This window comes from Vipera ursinii (assembly GCF_947247035.1).
Source record: "Vipera ursinii genome assembly, chromosome: 13".
Lineage (NCBI taxonomy): Eukaryota > Metazoa > Chordata > Lepidosauria > Squamata > Viperidae > Vipera > Vipera ursinii.
Genome location: NC_139526.1, coordinates 19,525,119 through 19,540,273, shown reverse-complemented (window position 1 = coordinate 19,540,273; position 15,155 = coordinate 19,525,119). Strand labels below are relative to the sequence as shown.

Below are 15,155 nucleotides of genomic sequence, written 5' to 3'. Positions count from 1 at the left end.
CTGGGGAGATGGGGGCGCTGCCCCTTCCGTCGGCCCGCGGAGGGGCCAATCGAGGCCCGCGCAGGCGCCTTCCTATTGGCCGAGAGGAGCCGGCCCACCCGTGTCAAACGCGGCGGCCGGGGCGCTCCGCTCCCGTGGCGGCCCGGCGCCAGGCCTCCCCGCTGCCTTCCGGGGTATCCGGACGGGCCCCCTCCCCCCAGGGCGCTCCCTTCTCACGCTCCGCCCGGCCTGGGTCGGCGCAAGCACGGGACGCCGAGGAGGCGGGCGCCCCTACCGCGGTAGGCTTCTCCCGGGGCGGAGGCTCGTCGCGGGCCAGGGCAGCGGAGGGCGGGCCCGAGCAGGAGGAGCAGGAGGAGGCCGGGCGTCGCACGCCCCCGCCCCGTCGCGCCGTCATCGGGCGGGCCGGGAGACGTGGCGGCGCCCCGTTCGGCTTCCCGGCGTGGGCCCGACCCGGAGGCGCGCTCGGCCCCGCCTCGGGCAGGCAGGCCCGGCCGCCGGGGAGGGGATGTCGCCGGCCAGCGAAGGCCCCGCCGCCGCCGCCGCCGCCCCGCCGCCCGCGCAGGAGAGCAGCGGAGCGCCCGCCGCCCCCCGCATGGCCCGGCGGCCCGAGGTGCTGTGCGGCGCCGCCCTGGTGCTGGGCTGCGCCTGCCTGCTGGCGCTGCGGGCCTCGTGCGGGTGAGCCGAGGGAGCCCTGCGGGGGTCTCGGGGCCCGGGGGGCGAGGGACGCGCGCGGAGGCGGCCGGGAGAGGCTGCGGGGCCCCCGCCACGTCACTCCGCCTCCTCCTTCGCGGGCAGGGGCCGGTGGAGGCGCCGCGTGGGGCCTCGGGGCGAGCCGTCTTTTCCCGAGTGGGGAAGGAAGGAAGGAAGCGCTGCCTGGCCCGGGAGAGCCGTTTGGATGCGGCTAACGGGGCGGGGGGGGGCGTGAAGGCGACCCTCCAGCGCAGCAGCTGCCTTTGGAAATAACCCTGCGGGATCCTCGGGGCCTGCCCCTCCGTTTTCTTCACCCTTTCTGCCCTCCGCGTTAAACACGTGTTTGAAAACTTTCTCTTGGCATTTTGGGAATCGAGGGGCAGAAAGGTCAGAGAGCCAGGGAAAGCTGCTGGCCGCTTGCCTCACCCTCCTGCCCTCCCGCCTTTCCCAGGCCGGAGACCGGGATGGAGCATTTCTTCTGCAGCCTTTGGAAGCTCCCTTCTCACAGGCCGGGGTGGAGAGTGAGGTGGGCGAAGGAGGCACCCCTACGGCTCCCTGATGGCGGGGCTGGCCTCGCTCCGGTGTTCAGTGTGGGCTGAGCTCAAAGGACTCTTCCTGCAAACGGGCCGTGAGCTGAAGAGCTGTCATTGTTTTTCCCGCTTTGTCTACTAGTATGGAGAGGGTGCGGTTCTGCTGATCTTGGTTTCTGAGCCCCCTTCTCCCCTCCCACAGCCGTGCGAAAGATGTGACAAGGCCTGCCAAGCCTCCTGTCAGCTTCTTCCCTTCGACGTCACCAGTCCACGATCTCTTTCTTGGGCAGCTGGACCAAGCGGAGGACATCCGTCGCAGTTCGGAGATCTCGCTGGTTTTTTTTTACGCCCCGTGGTGTGGCCAGTCAGCCGCCGTGCGGGAAGAGATCGAGCAAGTGGCAAAGAGCCTGGCAGATCAGGTAAAGGAGGGTGGCTGTGGTCAGTGCAACGCCAGGCCTCGGAGGGGTCGCCAATTTTGGTCCGGTGCAGATCCTTTAAGGCACGGCCTGCAGCTCAGGATCTCACCGATTGCCGTGTGTGTCTCAAAAATGCTTTCTGAATCAGCCAAGCCTTTTGCGCTTGCCTGCTTTATGTTCTTCCCCCCATAGGTGTTGTTTATAGCCATCAACTGCTGGTGGAACCAAGGGAAATGCCGAAAGCAGAAGCATTTCTTCTACTTTCCTGTGATATACTTGTACCATCAGAGGTGAGAGCTTCTGTGTAATGGATATCGGAGCTGTAATGGGAGGAAAAACGACTGACCATCCCGTAATCCCAGAGGCCTGAGCGAAAGGAGGAGGTGGGACTTGAGGGTAGCTCCAGCGAGGCTCTTTCCAATTCTGGTTTCACTTGCTGCTTCCTTTGGCTGTTGCCAGCCTTTTCTTCACTGCTGTTTGGGCCTTTCCAGACGCTCAGGCGGCTCTTTGGGGCCAGGCAGGGAGTTTCTGCAGGCTGAGAAGGCCATCAGGTTGACACTGAGCTCCTCTCCTCTCTGGGATGCCCAGCAACCTCTTGCCCAGCCAGGAGTTGGCTGCATCTTCAATCTGAAGAAACTGTATTAACTAATATTAATCTATGTTAAATTCTTCCTTGGCAGACCCTCCTGGCCTTTAATGTTGAGGTTCTGCCTTTGCCAGTTCCAGCCATTCTCGGCGTAGGATATTGGCAGATTCTGACACGGTTTTTGTTTTCTTCAATGGCAGCTTTGGGCCCATCGAATACAAAGGGCCGATGAATGCTGTTTACATTGAGAAATTTGTCCGCCGAGTGATGACTCCCCTCCTTTACATCTCATCTCAGTCCAGACTGCAACGGTTCCTCTCCAGTTACGAGGTAACTTACTCTGCTCTGGGGGTGACAGTGCCAGGCCTCTAATGTTGGGCCTGGCTGCTTTCAAAGGCAGTCCTACCATCCTTCACTGCAAATAGCACAGCCGTTTCTTTTGAGGCTCCTAAAAATAGAAACTGGCTGGCATCTTCCCTAATTGGCCGGGTCCATTTCACAATGTTGGGAAAGAGGGCCATGGGTCCGGGGGAGGGGGGGGTGTCAGCACGATAACATTCTGAAATCTCTGCATCCCTCCCAAAGTCAGAAACCCACGTGAACTGAGGTAATCATTGGAGGAAATTATCACCTCTGCATTTTCAGAGCAGAGGCTTTAAACCAGACATGTCAAACACAAGGCCCGGGGGCCGGATCCGGCCCGCAAAGTGGTTTCATGTGGCCCGCGAAGCCATCCTGGAAACAGTGAGGGAACGGCCCCCACTGCCTTGGCCCTGGCCCAGAGACCCTCCTCCTGCCAGAGACCCTCAGATCTGTCCCACTCCTGACCAGGCCCCCATAGGCACCCTTGATGCAAACGATGTAGAGCTGGCCACGCCCACCCAGTAGGCCATACGCACTCTAGCCACGCCCACCCAGTAGGCCACGCCCACCCAGGCCATACCCACCCGGCCCCATGAGGGCAACCGCAATGCTGATGTGGCCCTCAATGAAATTGAGTTTGACACCCCTGCTTTAAACCCAAGGATGTATTTCTGTTTAAGGGATGGGGGAGGGGAGGTTGGGCACGTCACAGCTGGCAGCGTCTCAGAAGCAGCCCATCTCTGGGCAGTGAAGCGAAGGATTTCTTTGCAGGCAGTGCCTGCCTTCCCCCCCTGCTCTCCCCAGTTTTGAAATTGTGTTTTTGTGCTTCTCCAGATAGACCAAGTAGATTAGGGTAAGGGAGAGGAACAGGAAGCAAATATCACCTGGCGTTCCAGTTACTGCTTATATTTCTGGTGTCTGCCTGCCTAAGCTGAGTTTGTGGTCTGATTGTGGTTTGCGGCTTTTCTCTGTTGCTCCCAGTCACCAGAGGGAGCCAGCTGGAAAGACACACGCCTCTGAGCAGACGGGCTGGCTTTTCTGCCAGGTCTTTTTAGCTGCTTCCCTCCCCAAAATTTGCCCAAGTCAGATTTTTATTTTCCCAGCTCTTGCAGCATTTGGGCAGTTGATGGATCTTGCGCCCGGTGCAATTCCTTTTCGTAAATTGGGTGTTTGTAGTCTGCCTCCCCTTGCCCACTCTGGCCGGCAGCAGAGAGTCCGGCCGTCTGCCTGCAAAGGGACTTGCCACCTTCATATTGTCCTGCCTTTCCTGTGCCTGTTGCAGCCCGGCGTCTTGGGCTACTTTGAGTTCAACGCTTCTCCCCAGCCCCCCGGCTACCTGACCTTCTTTGCTTCAGCACTGCACTCCTTAAATAAAGGTGAGTGACGGGGCTCCCCTTTTGGCTTGTGGTCTTCCTGGCTTTTCACTTTCAGAGGAGTCGGGGTAGGAATGGTTTTTATGGCGTCTCCCGTGCTCTTCAGTTGGCTGCTGAAGTGGCTAGATCAGGCTGGAGGCCTCTGCACCAGTCGCAGATCTGGGTAGTAGTCAGAGAAGGTGGACAAGCAACCCTGCCTGCTGAGCGGGCTCCTGGGGAAAGCCAGCTGTGGCGCAGTTGTTGTTTTCTTTATGGGATCCCTGATGTATTCTGACAGATCACCTGGGAACCATTCACTTTGGGGTGATCACGGATAGGCTGCTTGCCAAGGAAATTGCGCTGACCGACTCAGGCACCATCTACTTGCATAGACACGTCAACGCATCCCTTGTGAGTAATGCCATCCCAGTTCGCAGCCTGGGAGCCAGCAGAGCCTCATCTTCCCCCAAGAACAGCCCAGCAGCTGTTTCTGGGCTCAACAGCAGATTTGCTGGGCAGAGGAAGCATCTGTAAAGAAACAAAACTGTTCCTCTGAAGGGGGTCCAGGCAGGAGCAGCTTTTGAACAAAAAATTAAAGGTAAAGACACCCTCATTGCTGGAGGGTATGGAGTGGCCGACGTTGTTTCAATCAGCCCATAATCCTGTTCTGCTCAGCAGTTCCCAGGCTCAGAGCTGTGCCGGCTGCCCTTCCCTGTGACCTCCTGTGCCGGGTGGAATTTCTTGGGTGATCCTGCTTGCCGGTGGGCTCTGCTCCTATGAGCTATGCTGCCAGTTCCTTCTGTCGGGCACAGGAAACCTTCCTTCCTGGATCAGCTTCTTTGGAACCCTTGCAGGGGTTTCGTGCACAGTCCTGGGGTGCAATAGCTGGGTGGGTAGGAGCATCTGCTGAGGGTGGTCTGCATCCCGTCAGATGATTGGTCCAGCTGCTCGTTCAGTGACTTGCTTGCATTACCTGAGAACCAACTCTCCCCTCCTTTCAGCTCTATCCCCATGAAACCCTGAATTTCACTGCTGAAAACGTTTGGAAGTGGGCCCTGGAGAACCGGGAGACCTTCCTCAACTGGCTGAGACCTCATGGGGGGAAGAGCCTCCTGCTGTACAATGAGCTGAAGAAGGGGCCGGCCCTTTTTCTCTTCCTGCCCTTTGACCCCCTGGCCGAGAGCCACCCCCTCCTGGATGAGGTGAGTGAGAGGGATGGCCTGGCATTGCCCGCAGGCCACTGGCTGTGCTGGACTGGCCCTTGGTGGCACAGCTGCCCCTTCTTGGTCCTGTGCTGGCCCCAAGCAGTGTCACCCGCGGAGAATCTGCAGTTCAGAAATTTGGGGTCCAAGCCATTTTTTGGCCAGTCATCCCAGAACAAGCCCAAGGGAGGAGAGGAGGCTTGGGATGGCTGCTGGTCAGCCTAGGCCAGGAAGAAGCCGCCTCTGCTCCCAGAGCTGCCTCTTGAGGCCGTGGGGTTCCCTGGTAGGAGCAGAGTCACGGTTTCCTCTTCTGTTGTCCAGATCTCCCAACTGGCCTTGGAGTACAAGAGCTGCAAGCGAGACCACCCCCAGTTCCTGCAGGGAGGGGGCCCCTCGGTGGCTGCGGGCCTCCACCTCCCCACAGCTGAAAGCGGCTCCAGCCCCCCTTGCTGCAACACAGTGTTGCTGCCCGCCCAGTGGCACAGCCTCTCCCGGACCCACAACGTCTGTGAGCTGTGCATCAATCAGACGGGTGGGGTGCAGCCCAGCCCCCTGGTGCGCCTTCACTGCAGCTTCATGGCCATCAAGGCAGCCGTGGACTCCTTCTACCTCAAGGAACGGACCTTCTTCCACGTCGTGTCCAAGACCGTTTCCTGGTGCAACGACTTCCTCAGCTTCTACAGCCCTTTCAGCTCCTACACTGCCTGCTGCAGGACAGTGAACAGGGACCTGCTGGACCTGGTCAGGGCCGAAGGGGCCTCTTTCCACCCGCTGGAAGTCTCCTCTGCTTCCCATGGAAAAAGCCGGAAGGAGGACGCCTCCGAGCCTCTTCCTCTTGTCGAGGAGCAGGCCGGCCCCTCTGGCTCTGCCATGGCCGGTCTCAGCTGCAGGACCAACAAGACCCTCAACCTCTACCTGCTGGACTCCAACCTCTTCTGGATGTACGCGGAGAGACTGGGGGCTGCTGGTTCTCCCCTGGCGAAGGAATTTGCTGCCATCGTGGACCTGAAGGAAGAGGTGCATTACGTCCTGGGCCAGAGACCGGCCCTCTTGAGAGCCAGCCTTGGTACGGCCTGCTGCTGCCCCTCCGTGGGCTCCATCTTCGCGGCAGGGGCGGGAGGAGGACGGCAGCCGAGAAACTTTGCCCAGGGAATGCTGCAGTTTCTCTTCAGCGCCTTCCCTCCTTTCCCGCAAACCTTTTATGCCGTGCTCGATCCCAAGGAGATCCGGAGCAGATCTTGCTTCCTTGACCCGCCGGGAGGACTGGGACGTCCCCCTGATCTCCTGCCTACTCCTTGCAGAAACCTTCATCCGAAACTACACGATCCTGTACAGCCCCTTGAAAAGGCATCTAGTTGGTGACCCTCGGCCCAGCCAGGCCCACCCGCAGCAGCACCTGGTTCAGGAAATCACCACCAGCACTTTCCACGAGCTGATCCTGAGGAGCCCAAAGGTGATGCTGGCGCGGTGCCCAGAGCTCCTTCTGGGGGCTGCTTTGCACCCCAGCTCCCCCCTCCCACCGCCAGGACCTTCCAGTTCAGGGATTTGCACTTGGGGAAGAGTTTGGCCAAAGCACTTGGGAGGAGCTGTCCCTGAGACGGTCTCCGCTCTCCCATGAAAGGAGGGGCTTCCTTCCCAGGCTGGGGAACATGGGGTCTCCTTCCACTGCTGCCTGTGTCACCTCCTGACCTGCCTTCCCTCCTCCCCCCCCCCCAGGCTGTCCTGCTGCTCTATTATGCCCCCTGGTGCGGCTTCTGCGCATCTCTCAGCCACATCTTCATCCAGCTGGCTCGGATTCTGCCCCCATCACGCTTCATGGTGGCCAGGTAGGCAGGCGTCGCCTTCGTGCTCCTGGAATCCGAGGGGATCGTTTCCTGGTGCCAAAGAGGGAAAGGCGGCTACCTCACCCCCTCTGCCTTGGGGCTCTTGGTGCCATTTAGAGGGAGCTGTAACCTCTGAGGGGGCCAGTGTGTCTGGGCACCTGCCTGACTTTCCTGTCTACAGCCGGGACCCCTCCTGCCTATTCCTGGCCAAGTCCCTGCTAGGAAAGTGAGGAAAACTGGGGCACAAAGGATCTCCCTCCGTCCCCTTTCCTCTCCTGCCCTTCTACAGAGAGAAGGGGGAAGCCATCAGGTGTGACCCCTAATTGGTAGGTGCTCTGTGGGGCTCCTAAAGGAGGAGAGGTGCTGTCTAAAGGTTGTTTCTCCTGTTGCTTTGCTCATTTTTGCCAGGTGTGATTTGCATACTGCAGGAAAAATCCCAATTGTTTAAATCCAAATGAAGCCATTTTAGTTTTTTGTCTGTCAGATATTTTGAGCAGAGCTTGCTGATGCTTGACTTAGCTGCACCGGTTCTGCCCAAAGGTTTGCACCCCCGGCCAGTTGCTGTTCCTTGGAAACGAGGGTGCCGAAGCCTGCATACTTCTCTGTTTTAACAGGATTGACGTTTCTCAGAACGATCTCCCCTGGGAATTCATGACGGACCACCTACCCAACATCCTGTTTTTTCCTCATGACCGGCAAGTAGCACATTTTGCATCTGGATTGTGAGGTTTTCATAGGATATACGTATAATATGGGAAAGAAACTTAGTATGTTAGATTGAGTAAAAGCCTTGATTATCAGAGAGAAAAATGTATTGCAATTGTACAAGCAGATAACAAGATAAAATAGCAAGCAGATTCCCAGGCTTTTTGAAAATTCATGAAAACTCTCTAGTTCACAACCTAGTCTTGTAAATTATTAGCATAAAATACTGCTTTTTTTAGAAAGCAGAATTTCAGTGCAACAAGAAACCAATTTGTATCTGAAAGGGCTGTCTGCTTAAAAGCAATATTTTTGTTGCCGTTACCTCTGAATTAATTCCTGGTAACTGTCCGGAAGGGACGCGGTGGCTCAGTGGGTTAGGATGCTGAGCTTGTCGATCAGAACGTTGGCAGTTTGGCGGGTTGAATCCTGAGTGCCGCGTAACAGAGTGAGTGCCTGTTACTCGTCCCAGCTTCTGCCCACCTAGCAGTTCGAAAGCACGTAAAAATGCAAGTAGAAAAATAGGGACCACTAAGGTGGGAAGGTAACAGCGTTCCGTGCGCCTTTGGCGTCTAGTCATGCCGGCCACATGACCACGGAGACGTCCTCGGACAAGCGCTGGCTCTTTGGCTTTGAAACAGAGGTGAGCACCAGCCCTTAGAGTTGGAAACGACTAGCACGCATGTGCGGGGGAACTTTTACCTTTACCTTTAACTGCCTGGATGAGCAGTTTTCTTGGCAAGGCTGACCATTGCCTGCTTCCTAGGGTTGAGAGAGGAACTGGCCCAAGTCACCTAGCTAGGAAGAATCAGAACTCGTAGTCCCCAGTTTCTAGTCTTAACCAATCTGGCTGCCAAAGCCACACGGCCGTCCCTGGGACACCCCACAGGTGCCATTGTGCATAGAAAGTCGGCCAGAGTTGCTTTCTCCAGCCAGGCAACGCGGTGATTAAGTGGATGACAGGTTGCCCGAGGTGAAACCCAAAGTGCGGACTTCCTGCTCACTGTCTTCCCACCCTGGGCTTTGTGATTAAACAGCAGCATTTTAAGGGGTGGTTGCAGAGAGCACAGGAGAGCAAAACTGGGGGCCAGAGGCTGCTTCTGCCCCCACCCCTTACAGTCACCTGAAATGCTGGGGGCTGGGAACACTGACAAGTTCAGCCACAATTAACTTAATTGTTGCTTGTGGCAAACGCTGCTCGCCTGGAATGTCACCTGTTGCAAAGTTGCGAGGAGCGCTGGCCCAGCAGGATTGTGGCTTGGACCTGCAAATTGGAGGGATCCAGGACTTGCCAGCTGGGATCTTGGCCTGATGTTGGGCAGGATGAATAAACAGCTGCTGCTCTGGTGGTTTTCTCAGGATTCCACAGCTGCTGCCGTCACCACCCAGAGCCCTCATTTCCTGCCCTTCTGCTCCTGGAATAGAAACCGGCAGAGCAGCTCCCTCCCTCCCTGCCATCTTCAAATCCTCAGGTGGATTCTTGGGAGTCCTACAATGGCCTCAGAGATCAGCACCAGAAGCCAGACTCGCCCCAAACTGGGGATCCCATCCGCACTGCCCTCCTAGCTTAGCACATTCAAAGCCAAGGGAGGGACGTGCCGGGGGGGGGGGTGTTGGGCCACTTTCTCAACCCAGGCACTCATCAGCAGAAGGTTATCCAGAAGAGATCGGACAAGCATTTGTCTGAAAGGGTACAGCGTTTCCTGCTTGATTGTGGGATTGCACCAGAAGACCTCCAAGGTCCCTAACAACTCACTCCATTATTCCACCCTTGACCCTTGGTGCCAGCCAGGCTCACCCCTCTCTTTGCTCTCCTAGGAAGGACCAGACTTCCAAGTTTCCCATGACTTCCCTGGTTAGTGTGCCCAACCTCCTGAAATTCATCCTCCGCCACTCCAGCCCCCCCTTCCTGGCTGCGGGTTGGGGGCCCGGACTCTGGCAAGAGACCGACCTCCAGCAGGCACACATCGCCCATCTGGAAAAGGAGATCAGGCTGCTGAAGGCAGAGATCCGGGCCCTCCACCAGGCCCAGGGGCAGCTGCAGGGGCAGCTGTCCGAAACCCGGAGCGAGAGCCAGCGGCTGCAGCGAGAAACCCACATCCTGAAGCAGCAGCAGAGCCACCGGGAGCAGCTGCAGGGGCTGTGCAGCCAGAGGAGCTGGCAGCTGGAAGACCTGGCTGAGAAGCTGCGGAAGCTGGCCGAGGCCTCAGAGACCCTCCTGACCGAGAACGCCTTCCTGAAAGTCCTGCTCGCCATTGCAGAGAAGCATCGGGCAGCAGAATCGGGCCTGGGACACAGCCTCCCCCCCGAGGATGCCGCAAGCCTCCCCCCCTCTGGGCAGGACCCCTTTCCCCAGGTGGAAAAGGAGGGGGCTGGCCCGCTGGACTCCAGGGCCCCCGCAGAGCACAGCAAGGAGAACTGGACGGAGTAGCTCTGCTGAGCCTGGAATGACAAGCCAGCCAAATCTGGAGCAGAGACCTTTACGCAAACTTTATTGAAATGTTGTTAACCTCCCTTCTTTTGCTGGACTAGAAAAATGAGAGTATTTTTTTAATGAGTCATGGACCCCAAGTGGCAGGTCTCGGGATCTGTGAAATTGTCAAATTGCAGGGATTGTTCTTTGCACTTTAAAATTGCACTAATTTGTTAGCTTTTGTATCAATTTAACCTAAATTAAACAATTTGGAGGGTGCCCAAATGAGGCTTCTCTTTTCCTACCCACAAACAAGGTAAGATTACTCCATAAGTGTTTTTCCTTCCTCTGCTCAAAATTGGTACCAGATTTACACAAAATGTTCAACCTAGTTACCTTCAGGATTTCTTTTTAGAGAACTTCCAGGAGTGTTAATTACACATTTAAGGAGTGGGAAGAGCAAGGGCTTCCACCCCATCGTGTCCCCTTACTCTGTGCCTGGCACAGTGGCTCTGCCTCTTCTGGCTGAAGAAGCCTCCGACTTGCTCTGGGAGAATGAAATAGGTAGTGTGTGTTGGGGGGAGATTTCATAAGAGGCTGTCAGTGGCAAGCAATACTTAGGCAGTTGGGGGTAACAGGATGGGGTCACCAAAATGCTAGCCATGAACAAAGGAGGGGGAGCTACAGGCAAAGGCTGTGCAAAATGCCCCCCCAGGGGTCTCCAGCTTTTATATTTACTGCATTTTGGCAGCTGGTCAGAGGGGCCAAAATGGGGGATTCTTCCCCTTGCAGTGTGTTGCTTAGGCCAGAGAGAGAGAGGAAGGGGGGCCCTTGTTCTGTGAAGCATCAGGGTCTCCCTCGGGCCATAAAAGCACAAATGGAAATGAGCGAAAGGTCAAAGATACTGGGAGGAGGGCAGTTCTCTCCCCTGGGTGCTTGGCTGGGTACTCAAAGAACCCCCTTGAAGAGGCCGGGTTTAGCTGCAAAAATACACTCACTGGGAACAAGTGCTAAGCTTCCCCCACCCCACAACCGAGAGTGGAACTCGGTGCATCCACAGGCAAGGGGGGGGGCTTTCTACCCTTTTGCTGCACATACCCCAATCCCGGCCTCCCAGCAGCCTTCTGACTGCACCCCAAAAGAAAAGCAGTCATCACTGGCCACGGGGGGGGGGGCTGTTCCCCCAAGAACACCTTCACCTCAGGGAGAGTAGGCTCCCTTCATTTGATTATAATTCCCATCATTGCCAGGCAGCATTAGCAGGTCCTCATGGAAGTAGGTCCCGTCTGCACATTTGGGCCCCTATTAAAGCACACAAACGAAACAGCTTTGCAGCCACAGCTGCCAATACAAGCACTGTTCATCTGTCCTAGAACACAAGACACAAGTCCAACATCCCCCCCACCCCGGGTTGGTTTTGGAGAAATCCCTGTAGGGGTCATGCAGCATCGCCTAAATCTAAGCATGGCTCACGCCCAGCGTGTTGCTTCTTCCCAGTTCCTGGAAAAGTGACACCGGCTTCCTCACACACTCCGCAGCTGCTCACATTATGTCAGGGCTCAGTGGGCAATTCAAGTAGCAGGTTGAATGGGACTCACGCTGCGTCCCACCTGTGCATTGCCGGCCTTGTGCCAGAGAAGGAGAGGCATGTCACGGAGCAAGGAGGGTCGTCTTCCCCACGCATGCATGGCTGCGAGCGGCCAAGCGTTCGGCAGAGTGGTGGGTGCAGCCCTGCGTGGTCCTTCACAGTCCCCGTGGGATTTGCAGCCTGTGGAAATCCCGCTAGCCGTGTGCCTTGGGGCCACCAGGGCTCAGCTTGGCCTTACTCTCTGTGCAAGGTCCCCGTGCAGAATACTGGACCAAGAGGAAGGGCTCCTTGGATTCGCCTTCACCCACGATGCTCTCCTCATCCTCCGACTGGCTGATCCTCTGGAGGCGCAGGTAGCACCAGCAGCCCAGAATCAGGGCGCCCAGGGCCGCGATGGCGATGAGGATGACGATGACCGTCACCACCCCCGTGGTGGGGCTGTGGTCCACGATGGACATGGCGAGCGGCTGCAAAGGCGCCTCGGCCCTCTCCTGGCTGGCAGCTGGTCCCTCGCCAGAGGAGGGGGGGCTCAGTGCCTGCAGAGGCAGAGACCGGTTAAGCCACGAAGGGCCGCAGGGCCCCCTCAAGGACAGCCCCGCGCCCGGGGGCTCCAACGACCCCACCCCCAACGCGGCCCCCCGAGGACGGCTCGCCCCCTCCCCTTGCAAGGCGGGGGCGGCGGGGCGGGCCCTGGAAGGCGGGGCGGCGGCGGGTCTCGGTCCCCGGCGGAGGGCGGAGCGCACGTGCGCTCGCAGGCCCGGGCAACCCCCCCCCCCCGAGCCCGGGAGCAGCTGCGCCGGCCCGGCCGAGCCGAGTGCGTCACGGCGCTCCGGGGAAAGGCGCGCGCTCGCCGCAGCCGAACAAAGGATCCCGCGGCGCGCCCGCCCGCCCGTGCGGCTGCCGGGCGAAGCGGCGACCGGTGGCGCGTGGGGCAGAGGGCCGGCCCGACCCGGCCTCCGCGGGCGCTCCGGGCGGGCGCAGCCGAGAGGCGGGCTCGGCGCAGCAGCCGCCCTTTGTTCGCCCAGCGCGGGGACGGGAAGCCCCCCTGCCGCCCCCCGTCCGCCCTTCCCGCCCCGCGGCTCACCAGGGAGGGCGCGCTTCCGCCCGGGGAGGCGTCGAGCTGGAGCCGCGGTCCGCCGCTCTCCTCCTCCTCCTCCTCCCGGCCCGGCCCCTCGCGCGCCGCGGCCCCCGCGCAGCCAGCATGCCGGAGCCGCCGAGAGCCCGCACTGCCGTCCGCCGCCTCGGCGCCGCCTAACGAGCAGCGTCGGCGGCCAATGGGCGCGGGCGCCGGAGCCCGCTTGGCAACAGCTGACGGCGGGGGCGGGGCGGGGGGCGTCCCGGGACGGCGCCGCCGCTCTCTCTCCGTGCAGCCGCCCCAGCCGACGGCTGCGGCTTTGGCGCTTTGAGGCTTTTCCGGTGCCTCTTCCTTCGGTGGATCCTTTTTGTGGATCTCCCGCGCGTGGTTCCACCAGCATCCACGGTCTCTCCAGGATCTTCTCGATCTGGCGAAGTCCAGAGCTTCCTGCACATCCTCAGCTGCCTCCAATGAGAAGAAAGCCTGAGGACCGCGGGCAGCCCCCCACCCAGCCCCTGGGGAAGGGGCGGGGGCTTCCACAGGCCCAGAGCCAGCTCGGAGGCCGAGGTCCTCCCTCCTCCCTTCCTCCCTGGGTTTCACTTTTCAAGGGTTTTGAAATAATTTGAACCAGGCAAGAAAACCGGCTGGCTGTGGCACCTCTCCTTCCTCTGCCGCAGAAACCGGAGCTTCTCCGGAGGTCCCACGGACGAAGGCAAAGGCTCCTTCTGGTATTCTGAGCTAACCGCGAGCAGGAGGGACGCAAGAAGGCCAACCTGCCTCGGCTCCCCTTGGAATTCTCCTGACCAAGCTTCCCGTGCCGGAAAGAACCTCAGAGCTGGGAGGTGCAGTCAGAGCTGACCATCATGCTAGTCGACCCCCTTTCCAAGATGATGGCCGCTGGGCCCGACCGTCCAGCTTCATAGCTATGACTCCGCTTCTTACCTTTCCATGCTCAACCGTTTGTCTTCCTGGCTACGACAGTCTCTGCCCGGTGAGGCTCTGTTGAACATTGGAGAAAGGTTGCTTCCTTGTTCTACTGGTTTGCACCAGGTGACCTCAGAAGACTCACTGGCTCTGGTAAAGGCTGCACATTGCATTAGTGAGGGACCAAGACAAACCCAAAGGCGGAGAGAGACCATAAAGAACTCGCCAACCTCACATGTATTTAGCTAGAGGTGATCAAGGCACCTTCTGGGGGGTACTTATTAGCGGCTTGTTTGGAGAGAGCCGTTAACTGGTCCCTGCTTGACTTAGAATCAATGTTGACAGTTTTCTCTTTAGAGTGATTTAACATAGCTAATTTTAAACAGGAACTGTATTTTAATTTCTCTGCCTTGTGACCAAGAGAGATTTGACTGCTTTTAGCAGCTTTATATTTAGAAAATGCCTGATGAGGAACCGAGTCTGCAGTGCAGAAAGAGGATTTGTCTCACAGGTTTCAGGAGAATACTCTTAATCAGCAAGCACTGACATTTATCTCTCTCTGATTCACTGGGCACCCCAAGTGTGTCAGGGCTGCCATGGTCAACAGAGCAAGTCAGTGATTAGACTTTCATCCCCGTCTGCTTTCCCAGAGCAGATCTGAGCAGGTTTACTGCCCAAGATTAGGAAGTCACAAGACAAAGCAGCGTCTGCCCAGAATTCAACACCCCGGAATTGTGCCCCCTTTGGAAGTTATTCCAAAGGTTCAAATCCTGGGTCTCCTCCACCCCCTTTCGGAGTGGACAGCTGACTCCCTCCTTGCAGATTCTGCTCCCTTCTGTAATAATAAATAATAAACCTTTATTGTCAAAGTACAACATGTGTACATTGAGATTACTGAGCCTCCCCCCCCCCCGTGCTCTCTCCCCCCAACACACAGTGACAACAAACCCTCCATCCCACCACACCATGTGAACCCACTACACCACACACCGGCCTCCCAAGTCAATTCTGCATAAGATTACGTCCCATTTAAAAGCCTAACAGCCCACGGATAAAAGCTATTTTTCAGCCTGTTGGTACGGCTGGCTATATTCCTATATCTCCTACCGGATGGTAGGAGAGTAAAGAGATACCGTCCAGGGTGTGAGTCATCCCTGAGGATTTTCCTCACTCTTCCAAGGCAGCGGGCCCTGGCGAGGTCATCCAGTGGTGTCAGGGAACAGCCCACAATGTCTTGTGCTGTGCTCACTACCCTGTGTAATACTTTCCTGTCCGCGGCTGTCAGACCAGCATACCAAACCACAATACCATACGAGAGGACGCTCTCTATAGTAGACCAGGCTTAAAGCTTAAAGCATTTCCACCCTTTACAGCAATTGCCAGAACTCCAAGTCAATGCCCCTGAAGTCTGCAAAAAGTGGTGGGGGGGGGGGGGGGGGGCTCAGGCCTTGGATGCCTCTGACAAGGCCACAGAGAGAACATTGCTCCAGG

General features: G+C 57.9%; 2 protein-coding genes across 3 annotated transcripts; one reads left to right on the top strand and one right to left on the bottom strand.

The window, feature by feature from the left end:
- The first annotated feature begins 457 nt into the window (after nt 1–457).
- Nucleotides 458–10,356, top strand: TXNDC11 (thioredoxin domain containing 11). 2 transcript variants are annotated; one of them, XM_083372629.1, is made up of 12 exons: nt 458–675; nt 1,423–1,639; nt 1,829–1,926; nt 2,423–2,552; nt 3,868–3,961; nt 4,236–4,348; nt 4,939–5,139; nt 5,461–6,205; nt 6,441–6,592; nt 6,856–6,965; nt 7,577–7,657; nt 9,483–10,356. In XM_083372629.1, exons 1-12 carry the CDS (start codon nt 506–508, stop codon nt 10,093–10,095), a joined length of 2,724 nt encoding a protein of 907 aa, XP_083228755.1. In that variant the 5' UTR covers nt 458–505; the 3' UTR covers nt 10,096–10,356. The 2 variants fall into 2 exon arrangements, with proteins under 2 accessions (XP_083228755.1, XP_083228756.1); XM_083372630.1 differs by having other exon boundaries at nt 7,577–7,661; nt 9,487–10,356.
- A 248-nt stretch (nt 10,357–10,604) lies between these two features.
- SNN (stannin) lies at nt 10,605–13,315 on the bottom strand. Its single transcript, XM_083372631.1, has 2 exons — nt 12,750–13,315; nt 10,605–12,201 (listed from the first exon to the last, which is right to left on the bottom strand). Exon 2 carries the CDS (start codon nt 12,121–12,123, stop codon nt 11,860–11,862), a length of 264 nt encoding a protein of 87 aa, XP_083228757.1. The 5' UTR covers nt 12,124–12,201; nt 12,750–13,315; the 3' UTR covers nt 10,605–11,859.
- Between the last annotated feature and the right edge of the window lie 1,840 nt (nt 13,316–15,155).